At 49.3% G+C, this 12,164-nt stretch overlaps 1 protein-coding gene across 1 annotated transcript; it reads right to left on the bottom strand.

Moving 5' to 3' along the window:
• Window positions 1–623: 623 nt before the first annotated feature.
• Window positions 624–9,738, bottom strand: SLC20A1 (solute carrier family 20 member 1). Its single transcript, XM_079988353.1, has 11 exons — window positions 9,599–9,738; window positions 7,971–8,611; window positions 7,670–7,810; window positions 7,455–7,540; window positions 6,590–6,686; window positions 4,917–5,036; window positions 4,154–4,414; window positions 3,503–4,043; window positions 3,165–3,350; window positions 1,678–1,762; window positions 624–1,172 (listed from the first exon to the last, which is right to left on the bottom strand). The coding sequence occupies exons 2-11, from the start codon at window positions 8,323–8,325 to the stop codon at window positions 1,011–1,013; spliced, it is 2,034 nt and encodes a 677-aa protein (XP_079844479.1). The 5' UTR covers window positions 8,326–8,611; window positions 9,599–9,738; the 3' UTR covers window positions 624–1,010.
• Between the last annotated feature and the right edge of the window lie 2,426 nt (window positions 9,739–12,164).

Below are 12,164 nucleotides of genomic sequence, written 5' to 3'. Positions count from 1 at the left end.
AACGTTTTAATGCTTATCTTTGCAAGTGCATTTGACATTAAGGAACAAATTTGGATCATTCAGGGGGGAAAAGAACCTGCAGGATCGGGCCAATGGCCCATCTAGTTCAGTAACCTGTTCTCACAGTGGCCGACCAGGTGCCCTAGCTGGAGACCCTCAAGCAGGATTCACTCCCAAGAGCCTTCTCCCCTCCTGTGGTTACCAGAAACTGGCGTTCAGAAGCATTGCTGCCTCCAGCTGTGCGGGCAGAGCAGACATCAATAGCCCCTTCATTCATAAAGGAGAGGACTATCTCCAGGAATCCTTCAGAAGGTAATGGATTCCCCTTCATTGGGAGGCTGGCCATCTGCCAGATTCTTTAGCTGTGATTCCTGCATTACAGGGGGTTGGACTAGATGACCCTTGGGGTCACCTTTCAACTAACTCTACAGGTGCTGCCGTTTCCAAATCATGCAGTGAAGCCGCTTGCACAGGCAGACGCCCTTGGCTCACTGAACCAAACTGGATTGGTGCTTATTTAACAAGAGAGTTTGGGCTGATGGCTGTCTTGGGCCCCAGTACCATGTACTTCTAAGCAAAGATTCAGCGCTGCCCCCCACCAAAACACACCCCAGCCTACTTTATTTTAAAAAGTTTTTTTATTTATAAAAGTGGCCCCTCATCACATACATTTCTGCTAAGCTACTCCCTCCTCCTCGTTGTGCTCGCCAGGTTCAAGGCTCAGCTCAGAGAACAAGAATGATAGGTCTAACAACATTAATTATGAAGTTAAAGCTCAATACAAAACAGTATAGAAATGTAGACACAATTATTCACAGCCCAGCAGAAGTGGGACTTCTCTAGTTCCAAGACAAGAGATTTACGCGTAAAAGCAGGTACAGCATCAAGAAGACAACCGGCCCCTCTTGCACATGGTGGAGTCACCCTAACACTGTTTCAGCCACTTGGCAAGGATATGCAGACAGGCGCTTGTGGGCAGCAAAGCTACGGGGGTTGCTGGCATGTCTGTTTCATCGCCCTAGGATGGGGTACTTGAACAGTGCCATGATGGCAGCACTGATGAGACCAGAAATTGGGACTGTGACGAACCAGGCCATGAAGATGTTGCGGAACAGGCGCCAGTCCACGGCTTTCTTGGAGCGCAGCCATCCCACAGAGACCACAGAACCCACCTGCAGCAAGGGACAAAGCACAGGTCTTGCACAAGCACTCCTGACAAGGGATAAGATCTGAAAGTCCCAGGCACCAAGGCAGGCGGGCCCACAAAGGCTAGTCAGAACAGTCCAGAATTCATTCAGTTCACAAAACGATGAAGCATGTGCAGAACTCTCCATTACCTTAGAGCTCAAATGAATTTTAAAAGCAAGCTTAATCCAGTTCTCAAACTGAGACAGAGGCAAAAGGGAAAGTGTGCTAGGACTTGGATCTGCAAGATCAGGAATCAGATCCCTGCTCAGCCATGAAGCCGAGGTGGCCTTGAGCAAACAACTCTCTCCCAGCCCAGGTATGAGAATAAAAATGCAATACCCCACCCCGGTTCTTGAGCCAGCCAAAATCTGCCACTCTATAGAGCCACTTTCTTCCCAAAATGCTCTTGTAGAGCCCCTGATCCTCAACTGGACTGCCCTTGACAGTGACACAGATCCAGGTATTACGCAAAGAAGCTCTTCCACTTACCTTGCAGTGAGTCGTGCTGATAGGCAAGCCAACATTTGAAGCAATTACTACGGTCAAAGCAGACGCCAGCTCAATGCTGAAGCCACTGTGGACAAAGAGCTGGTGTTAGGCTGAGCCACTGGGCAGCTTCAATATATTAGGGTTCCCAAAGTGGAGCCCAAGGTTGTCACAATCCCCACCCCTTCCATTTAAAGTTGGTTTTCCCTTTTGCTGGGGCTGGGAAGCGAACTGCAGCCTCCAACTGCCCTGACATTTCTCCTTCCTTTACCCTACATGGGCTCATAGCTCTTGCTCATAGGAAAGGCAGGCGGAAGCTGACGCTCTGCCTTCCAGCTGCAGCTAAAAGAAAAGATAAGGGACCCTGCAGTTACTGGTAACCATGTAACATTTGGCTGCCCCACTCTACATTATTCCGTTTTGAAGTCTAGCTGTAAGCCTGAATAGGCATCCCAGGATGACACACCCACACTCTTCAAGGCCTCACTCAGGGCTGGCAACAGAGTCAAGGACACAATATTAAGTTATGTATGTCTGGCAGTATCACAATTTATGCTCAGCACCCTCTGGCAAAGGAGAACCCAGCCTTCCTCTTCCTCCTGGAGCTTCCAAAGGGGGCTGCAATTATCCTGTTACCCCTCCCTCTGCTCTAAGGTGAGCGCCTTTGGCTGCTGCATTGGTGAGTGATGCAGAACACCTTGGCATCTGCAGAGCCAAACACACACCTTTATGATAGGTGAGAGCCCTGAAGAGATAAAGAGTCCTAGCAGTCACATTTTTTTTGCTCTGCTGCCAAGATGAAAACACATCAAGGAGACTAGAGGAAAAAGCCCCCAGGGGAGGCTGGTGCAGATGAAAGGCTTGTCCGCTGCGCACAAGGCACAACTACCCAGTTCAAAGGTTGAAGGCTACAAAGCGCTAAGCAAACTCAAGAAGGGCATGAAGCAAAGCTGAAGAAACTGAGCAGGTATGAAGAGGAAAACATGCGGCACTGTCAGAAAGAACTAGCTCGAAGGGTGAAAGGAACAAGGCAGATAGTTGAAGGGTTGTGGAAACAGAGTTGAACCCCCAAAGCTCATCTAGTCCAACCCTGTGGCTTGAAGGAACCACAGCTCAATAATTCCTGACAGATGGGCAGCCAACTTCTGCTTAAAAGCCTCCAATGAAGGAGAGTCCACCACCTTCAGTGGGTCAAGAGCATCCACTAAAGAAAACAAAAACTGCTTCAGAAGAAGGCATGGCTGAAGCTTTGCTGGGGGTTATTTTTCTTGTCAGAGACAGTAAGCTTGCATCAGGAATACTTTAGGTGTGATGACAAACCTTCACGCTGATGCTTACATAACCGAGTTCTTCAAAGCAAGCGGACAAACCCAAGACCTTTTCAGGTAATAGGGTCCTTACAGCTCCATTCCAGCCCAGCCCTCCAAACCACACACTTAACTTCCCTCCTCAGCATGCTCAGTATAAAGCAAAAAAGCTCTCCACTTTACCTAGATGGTGTGATGGGAGTGAGATCCTTCCCCATGGTCTGAATGACCCTCCTCCCCCAGATCCACAGGCCAGTGCAGATCCCGACACCACCGTACAGCAGGAGCCAAATCGGTGTCGCCACCTTTGAAGACACGTCGCCTGTTCTGTAGACCAAGTACAGGGCAACCAGAGGACCAATCGCGTTGCTGCCAAAAGGGAACACACAGGGATCAATTAAGTGGAAAGACAAAGAAGGGAAAACCCCAGCAGGGAGCCATTTTGCCAAAGGCTCCATTACAGGCAGGGCCTTATGGGAAAATAGAACTTTCTAAACCACTCAAGCTGCCCAGCCACTGACCTCACATCATTTCCCCCATGGGCGAAGGACCCAAAGCAGGCCGTCAGGATCTGCAGGAATTGAAAGAGGAGGGACACCTCCGGCTTGTCCTGGTCGTGCCACTCATCCAGGGAGCCGCTGCTGCCACCCTTCTCTGCCTGGCTCAAGTCCACGTCGGCTGGGTGGGGGTCGGCCACAGCGTTGCAGTAGCTGGTGTAGCTGTCCATGCGGATCCTCTTCTTGGAATCTGATCCAGACCATGCCAGCCTCTCCGCCTCATCTGCTCCCTTTGGCTCCACCTCCTTCACCCGGAACGAGTCCAGGGGCATTCCGCAGATGGCCATGGTGTATGAGGTGTAGCTGTTGTTGCGCCGTAGGGGCTTGCTGTCCGCCGAGGAGTCGCCCATGCAGTCCCCCACCTTGGCCAGGTGGAGCTTGTGCAGCAGCTCCTTGTAGAGGCCAGAGTCCTTGTGCACCGTGTGGTAATGCCCGCTGGAACTCATCTGGCTGCTGACTGCCTGGTTGAATTGGGCAAGGCTACCGTTTGGAAAGGACATAGCTCCTGCGGACAGAAAGTCCGGGTTGGCACAAGAAGGGAAACTGCCCTGGCATCACAGCTCACACTTGCTTAAGCTGCCCCACCCCTCATGCCCCGCTTCAGAGCCAACTCACCACTGTCAATGCTGGTCTCCTTCATCTCCACCCTGGGCAGCCGCTCCCGCTCTGGAATCTCCTCCAGCTCTCCCAGGTTGAAGGAGACCATTCTTTCCTCCACAGCTGCTCTGTGGGGCACAGAAGATGGCTCCCCTTCGGTAGGGGAACTCCTCTGGTCATCATCAGCAATCTTATTATCCACCTTGGCCTCTTCCTGCTCTTTCAGGCTGCTCTTCTTCTTCATTAAGGGACTCTCAGAGGGACTTGATTTGATCTCTTCTGCAGAAGGAAGTTGCAGGAGGACAAGCGAGAAAGCCTTCATAATGTGCATAAAGAGATGCCTGAAACCTTGCCTTGCCTCTCTGTTAAAGCAGCAGCCCTGAGCTAGTAGGTTTTGAATCCTGTTTATAGCATCTGTGAAAACACTGGGGGATAAAGGCTGAGGATCTGCATAGGGTTCTGCATCCAGGGCTTTAGATGTGACAGACATGCCTCTCTTGGGTATCCCTTTCCTACCACCTATGTGCATAGAGTTTATGTCTGCCTTTTGTCACTTGGCCTCACACTGGGAACAGATACAAGTGCACACAGAAAAGGCTCTTAAGTTCTCAACTGCACAAAATCCAGAAGACATCCATTTGTGCCAGTTAAGTGCCTTGTGGGAAGACGCATGAAGGGCGCTTCATGTTTAGATTACGCTTGAAAGCAAACAGCCAGCCTCTCACTGCATTCAGATATACATTTGCAAGATTACATTATGTACAATTCTAAATGTACTTACGTTCAATTTTCTTCTTCATTCTTGGACAGACAAAGAACCAGACGATGAGAGCACACACAACAGCGCTCCCCGCCGATATGAGGACGATGCCCCAGACGGGAAGTTTGTCAAAGCCCAGCACTAGGAAATAAAACAATGCATCTTGAAAACCCCAAGGCCGGCGGGGCCCTTCCCAGCACAAAAGAGCTCTTCCCCAGCTGAAGAGAAGGTTTAGCGACCAGGGTTTCTTGCTCTTCTGAGATCTGCAACATCTATGTCTTCCATATTAACAGGCAATGAAGTCTAGCATTCAAAGTTACAATTGCAGCTTAACAGAAGTAAAAAGTACATTCTTTCCATCCAACATCCACATACTCTAAAACCCTCCCTCCGTTAACAGTGTTTGTGAAGCTTGGAAACAGCCCCACTCACATCATCAGGCTTCCCAAACCTGTCTCAGACTCAAGATTCTTTTTACAGAGTTAGCCCGAGAGCACTTCAATTGGCCCAGCTACAGAAACGTCAGGGTCCCTCACAGCATAAGGCCTCGTTTACAGAAAAGGATTTGCCCTGCTGGAATTAGGTAGTTCAAATTAGGTCTGAGCCTCCAACCATAACACACCTGGATGCAAGTTGCTTCTCCCTGGCCCACCTCCACCCCTCGCTTCCATGGTTAGCTGCACTTTTTGTCAACTTGGCCCCCCTAAAGGCATGAGGCTAGATGCAGAGAGTGTCAATAGCAACAAAAGGCTCCGAGGCAAAACCAGGAGGGAGCCCACAGATTTGTGATTGACATTTACCTGACCCCAAAGTACCACAGAGCAACTGTGGCGCAAACCATCCCCCATTTCAAGTGGGACATGGCGCCATAGCCTACCCTTGCCCCATATTCTTTGTGTCAGAGCTGCCACCGTCTCTCACCTTGAGGCAACCAATATTCAAATCTAAGCTTTCAACCTTCATTAGACAACCTGAAACTTAGAATTGCTGACACCCATCTGCTTTCCACCAGTCACAACCTAACCCTACATCTTATGTATTGAACTAGAAGGCAGCTTCTTTCTCCTACTCTTAGTAACAGACAGTTTAAGATTTCAACTGAGAGACCCCAGAAAGCCACAAGAAAGGACCATGGAATTCCTCTTCAAAGTACTTGGTTGCCAGCAGCTCTTCTCGGGGGCGGGAGGATAACAGGATGAATTATTTGGGATCAAACGCAATCAATGCATCATCGGAAAAATCACCACAGGGCCTCTTGCCCTGTCGTGAGCCTGAATTCATTAAGCAGAATGTTGAGAAGGCCCCCTTCTTTCTCAGCAGCTAGCATCCCAGGTCTCAGAAAAAAAGCAAAGGGGGAGGGGAAGAGGAGAGTGTCAGGATTTGCTGGTAATTATAGGAGGGAGCCTGTGGCACCCCAGTATCAGCAGCTAAGCTGTCAGAATCTGCAGCTTCTGTGAGGACTAAGGAGAACAGGTCTCTACTAGCCATTTAGATTGTGAGCAGGCAGGCCTCTTGGGTAGGAGGGAGGAAACTATTATCTAGGGTTGAGCCTGCAGCCTTCTGTAACTGGCCCAGGCCAGCTGCCTTCTAGGAGAAGTCATTCCTGTAAAGCAAAAGGGGTAAAATTCTTTGTTTGATTGAGAAGTTAATAAAGGGTTATAAAAATTCAAGCTCTTGTTTCAATGTCTACTTACAAGGCGCACCACTGTACATAATAGAGAAGAGGTTGATCCCGATTGTACAGGCATAGAAGATGGGCAATGCACGCAAACCATTCGGAACGGGATCTACCTACAAGACAAGGAGTTTCGCAATAGGCAAACCTAGGTTCACTCTGCTCACAGCAATACCACATAAGTGAAACATTATTCAAGCCCACATTTCTGTGGGGAATTCCCCACTTTTACAAATGCATTGCTTTGTAACTATCATAGCATGATTTAACACAATACAATTGAAACTGGGTCTCTGAAATGAATACAATGCTACTCAAATCTAGAATCAAAGTTGCCAGTGGCAATTCACTGTTGCCCCTCCCATCTAGTCTAGGCCAGAATGTGGACTACAGATCTATTCAGCCATGTGCCTGCATGAAAAGGAACAACCTCTCTACAGAGGACTCTGGACAGCTGTAACAGAGACAATTCATCTTTTAGAGAGATGTGAGAATCTGCTGCTGGGGAAAACTTAATTACATTTCACATAAGCAATGTTTTAAACTGTGGTTTACACAGCATTTGTTCTGCCTAGAACACTTTTTTTTTTTAATTCTCTTCAGCAAAGTCAGTGCCAAGGAAAGGAAAAATGCCATCACTTGGAAAGTGTGCAGCCAAGTGGAAGCTGTTCACAGATGCACAAATTAAAAATTACAGTAGGCTACCTTTCGGGGGGGCACATTTTGCAATCCATTATTAGCATTCCAGCTTCAGTTAATAAAGCTTCTAGACCTCATGGCTCCCAATGTGGGTTCTGACATGGTGGCAGCAGCATGTTTCAGGAGTCCCCACCCGCCACATTCATCTCATATGAACATCAGGTTTTATTGGGAGGAAGACCTACCTTGGAAAGAATGAACCTACGGACAACAAAGAACAGGACAGCAGACATGATGCCAGAAAGGAGGGGGGAGATGAACCAGGACAGCACTGGAAAAGAATTAAGGACACACTAAATATTTGCTACTGCAAGACAATGCTGTTGCCACATTAAAATTACATACTGAAATAAAGGCCCGCATTTATTAAGGAAAAGATGGTCATAAGGTTATTGCTTACCAACTTTAAGCAATTCGGACCACTTGACTCCTTCCTGTCCTTTGGCAACGAGAGAGAAGCCAATTGTCGCCCCGACAATACAATGTGTACCAGAAATGGGAAGCTTCAAAAACGAAGCCACTAGTTGCCAAACAGCTGAGCCTAAGAAAGAAAGGCAAAGTGGTTAAGAGGAGTTTGGGCAACCACTGAGCCACTCAAAGTGTTAATTCACAGCAAGACACCCAGCATGAACAATGTGAGCCACATACAAGTGCTTTTAAGTTTCCAAGCGCAGGCAAGAAGGAATGGATGTTTTACTCACCGAACATGGCACTGATGGAGCCAGCCATGAGCAGCTCTTGGGTGCTGTTGTACATTTCAACGTCTATCAGCCCCTTCCGGATGGTCTCGCTTACTTTGGCTCCAAGCAACACAGAGCCCACTGTCTCAAAGATAGATGCCAGGATGCAGGCTTGACGGAGGGTCACCACCCCAGAGCCCACGGCGGTGCCAAAGGAATTTGCTACGTCATTGGCACCCACTGAGAATGCCAGGATGAAGGCAATGATAAAACCTAATATCAGCATCCAGAGGAAATCCACCAAGGGGCCTGAGGAGGCCGTGCCGCTCAGGGCGGTGGTGATGTAACTGCTCACAGTGGCGGTGGTTGTCTCCATGATAACTAACTTTGGCGGTTCCCAACAAGCAACTTGTTACTTTGATGTGTAAACAAAAACTGAGGTATGATTAAAAAAATACTGTAATAAATAGTGTTACAAAATTAAATACTGCAGGGCCAGAAAGTCACTGCTATAAGCTGGGTATGCCAGTCTCTGTGGTCAAGTTCCGTTGGCTGAAAGAGATGCTCAGGGGAGCTGCCTGGTCCGCCATCCTGCTGCGAAAGAGGAGGAGGAGGAAGAAGGACGTCTGTGCGAAGGAGGCGGCAACCAGGGATATCTCATCCTGGAATGAAATTGGAGGGGGGTGGAGAGAAAAGAAAAGCCTTGTTTCAGTCAGCCTATGCCGCCCACCACAGGGAAGGTCCGTAGACCAGGTAGGAAGGGGAGACTTCCTGCCTCAAGCCCTCAAGAGCCACTGCTGAGGCAATACAGTGGTACCTCGAGTTACATACGCTTCAGGTTACAGACCCTGCTAACCCAGAAATAGTATCTCGGGTTAAGAACTTTGCTTCAGGATGAGAACAGAAATCATGCAGCAGCAGTGGGAGGCCCCATTAGCTATAGTGGTGCTTCAGGTTGAAAACAGTTTCAGGTTAAGAACGAACCTCCAGAACGAATTAAGTACAGTGGTACCTCAGGTTAAGAACTTAATTCGTCCCGGAGGTCTGTTCTTAACCTGAAGCACCACTTCAGCTAATGGGGCCTCCTCCTGCCGCCGCCGCGCCGATTCCTGTTCTCATCCTGAAGCAAAGTTCTTAACCTGAAGCAATATTTCTGGGTTAGCGGAGTCTGTAACCTGAAGCATATGTAAACCTGAGGTACCACTGTACTTAACCCGAGGTACCACTGTACTTAACCCGAGGTACCACTGTACTGAGCCAGGTGGACTAGGCACCCCACAAACATCTGTCCGGCTCCAGGGGGAGCCCCTCACCCCGGCCAGGGGCTCAGGGCTTCCTCCCCGCTCCGAGGGCGGCGCAGAGCCGGCTTCCGCGCGGGACAAAGAGGCCGGCCGGCCACACCAGCAGCCATACCGCCCGCCCGCCCGCCCGCGCCAAGGTCACCGGCCTGTCCTGACAGGAGTCCGAAGCGGGGGCTCGCTCGCTCCCTTTCCCTCCGGGGGGGGGCGGGCGCCGGGCCCCTCCCCCTCCCCTCGCGTTTCCCGCCTGCGCCTAACGGCCGCTCCCGCCTGAGGGAAACCCGGAGGAGGAAGCAGCGCCCGCCCGCCCGCCCGCCCGCTCTTTCTCTTCGCCTCAGGCCTCCGCCTCACCGAGTTAGGCCCGTAGGAGTGGCGTCGCCGGCGGAGCCCCCTCAGGTGGTCTGACCCGAGCGGCGGGCTGCCCGGGAGTGTCGCCGCCTCGCGCCGGCTGCTGCTCTCCCTTCCCGCCTCGGCCAATCAGCGGCGCCGACAGCGCTGACGCCCGGCCTCGTGCGCACACGGCTCTGTCTCGGAAGGCGCGCCGGCCGCGCTTACTTATAGCCTGGGCCCACGAGGGAGGCGGGGCCGAGGCCGCCCAGTCACTTCCTGCGCGGGACCCAGACAAGAGAATGAGCGCGCGCGCGCGCGCGGGAGAGCGAGCGAGCGAGCGAGAGAGAGAGAGAGAGAGGGAGAGAGCGCGCTCTGTGTCCCGCCACACCCACCCGAAGGAAGCCACGCCCCCCCCGCACAGGAGGGGCCTCCCGCGCAGGCGCGCCTCCCGGGAAGGTGCAGTAGGTGGAAGCCCCGCCAGGGGGCGCCCCGTCCAGCGACTCCCCCGCGTGGAAGAGGCGGGGGGGGGAACCCCCACGGGCGACCCCCCACTCGCCGTTTGCTCAGAGGTGCCCCCAACCACCAATAGAGAGGGAAGCATGCCATTCCCCCCCCCACAGGACGCGCAGGCCCCCCCCGGACCCCGATCCTTCCCTCTCCCCCACCCACAGCTGTCAACGTTTCCCTCCCCCCCCCCAAAAAAAAATTGTTAATTGGTTTTTCACAACATTATAAACAAACATACACATAAGACAAACAAACAAAAATCATAGCCTTATTGAAAATTGCACTTATTAACATATTTTTTTTGTTTTAGTTTTTTTGAATTTTTTTATTATTTGAAAAGTTTTTATTGTTAAAATGATTCAGCATTAATACACACATATTGCGAATATACAAGCATACAAACATACATTTCATACAATCCTTAAGAATATTCAAACATACCTACATTCAGTCCCACTGATAATTCCTTTTCCCATCACCATCCGCCACCCTTCACCCCACCCTTGTGTTAGACTTCCAATCTACTCAATTGCAATTTCTTTCCACTTCTGTTACTTTCTTTCACACACCTTTAACCTAATTTCATGCTTCTTTTTCTATTACACATTGTTATCCATCTTATTTAGTATTTCAGTATTTAAAGCGGAACTTGTTTATTCTAATAGGAGTTCTGTTTAAAGGATACTTGCAAAACCATACTGAAAAATCAGAACACTTATTAACATTGTTAAGTGACTTCCTCGCTTCCCCTTAGTTGAATTTCATTGCATATCCTTTTAACGCTTTTCCAAATCACAGTTCTTATAAAAATTAACTTAAACATTAACATCCTTAGATCTTCACATTATGAAATTAAACATATTAATTCATCACTTAACTTAAATAAAATCCTAAGCCAATTAAGTATCTGCAAGCTGTTTTCAATTAATTTAACTTAACGTATTTAACTAAGTAATCATTAAATTTAATCCACTCTTCCTGAGACTCCTCCTCCTTCTGATCGCGGACTCTTCCGGTTAGGTCAGCTAGCTCCGAAAAATCCATCATCTTCATCTGCCACTTTCCACTTTTTAGCTAATAAAATATGCACAGCAGTTGTGGCATAATTTAACACCTTTCTTGGGCAATTCCAAGCCTGTTATTCCAAGAAGAAAGGTCTCTGGTTTCTTTATAAATGTATATTTCAACATTTTTTTTCAATTCATTATAATTTTTTCCCCAGAGGTCTTTCACCTTGGGACAGGTCCACCGCGTTTCCCTTTTTTTATGGAAATTCCCTTATTCTGAATAGGATTCCATGCAAGAAAAGGGAAAATAATAATAATAATAATAATAATAATAATAATAATAATAATAATAATAATAATAATAATAATAATAATAAATTATTTATACCCCGCCCATCTGGCTGGGTTTCCCCAGCCACTCTGGGCGGCTTCCAATAAAACACTAAAATACAATAACCAATTAAACATTAAAAGCTTCCCTAAACAGGGCTGCCTTCAGATTATCTTCTAAAAGTTTGGTAGTTATTTTTCTCTTTGACATCTGGTGGGAGGGCGTTCCACAGGGAGGGCGCCACCACCGAGAAGGCCCTCTGCCTGGTTCCCTGTAACTTGGCTTCTCGCAGCGAGGGAACCCCCAGAAGGCCCTCGGCGCTGGACCTTAGCGTCCGGGCAGAACGAAAAAGTTGACAGCTATGGCAGGCCTCTAGTTTTCTGTCTCTCTTGTGGGAAATGTGTACTTTTTGTGCTTTCTGCAATTTCCAAATAGCGGGTGCTGTTTGTAGAATGCCCTCCTGGCAAACCAGTGATGAGACACTAGGTTTTATTTCCTTCCTTCCTTCCTTCCTTTCTCTCTCTCTCTCTCTCTCTCCTCTTCCTCCCATGAATGTCTTGGAGCCAAGCCTGCCAGAGCCGGTGTCACTGTCATGGTGCCATGCCAGACCCGTGGGAGGAAAAGGATCCTGTTTTCGTCCCAGCAGGGCCTGCGCCACAGTGGGCTGGCAAGTCATTGTGGCTTTGGGAGGGCAGGAAGGGCAGTCGGAGGGCCAGGAGACGCTGGGGAACAGACTGGCTCT

This window comes from Podarcis cretensis, assembly GCF_951804945.1.
Source record: "Podarcis cretensis genome assembly, chromosome: 8".
In the NCBI taxonomy this organism is placed as follows: domain Eukaryota; kingdom Metazoa; phylum Chordata; class Lepidosauria; order Squamata; family Lacertidae; genus Podarcis; species Podarcis cretensis.
This window is presented reverse-complemented; position numbering and strand designations above follow the sequence as displayed.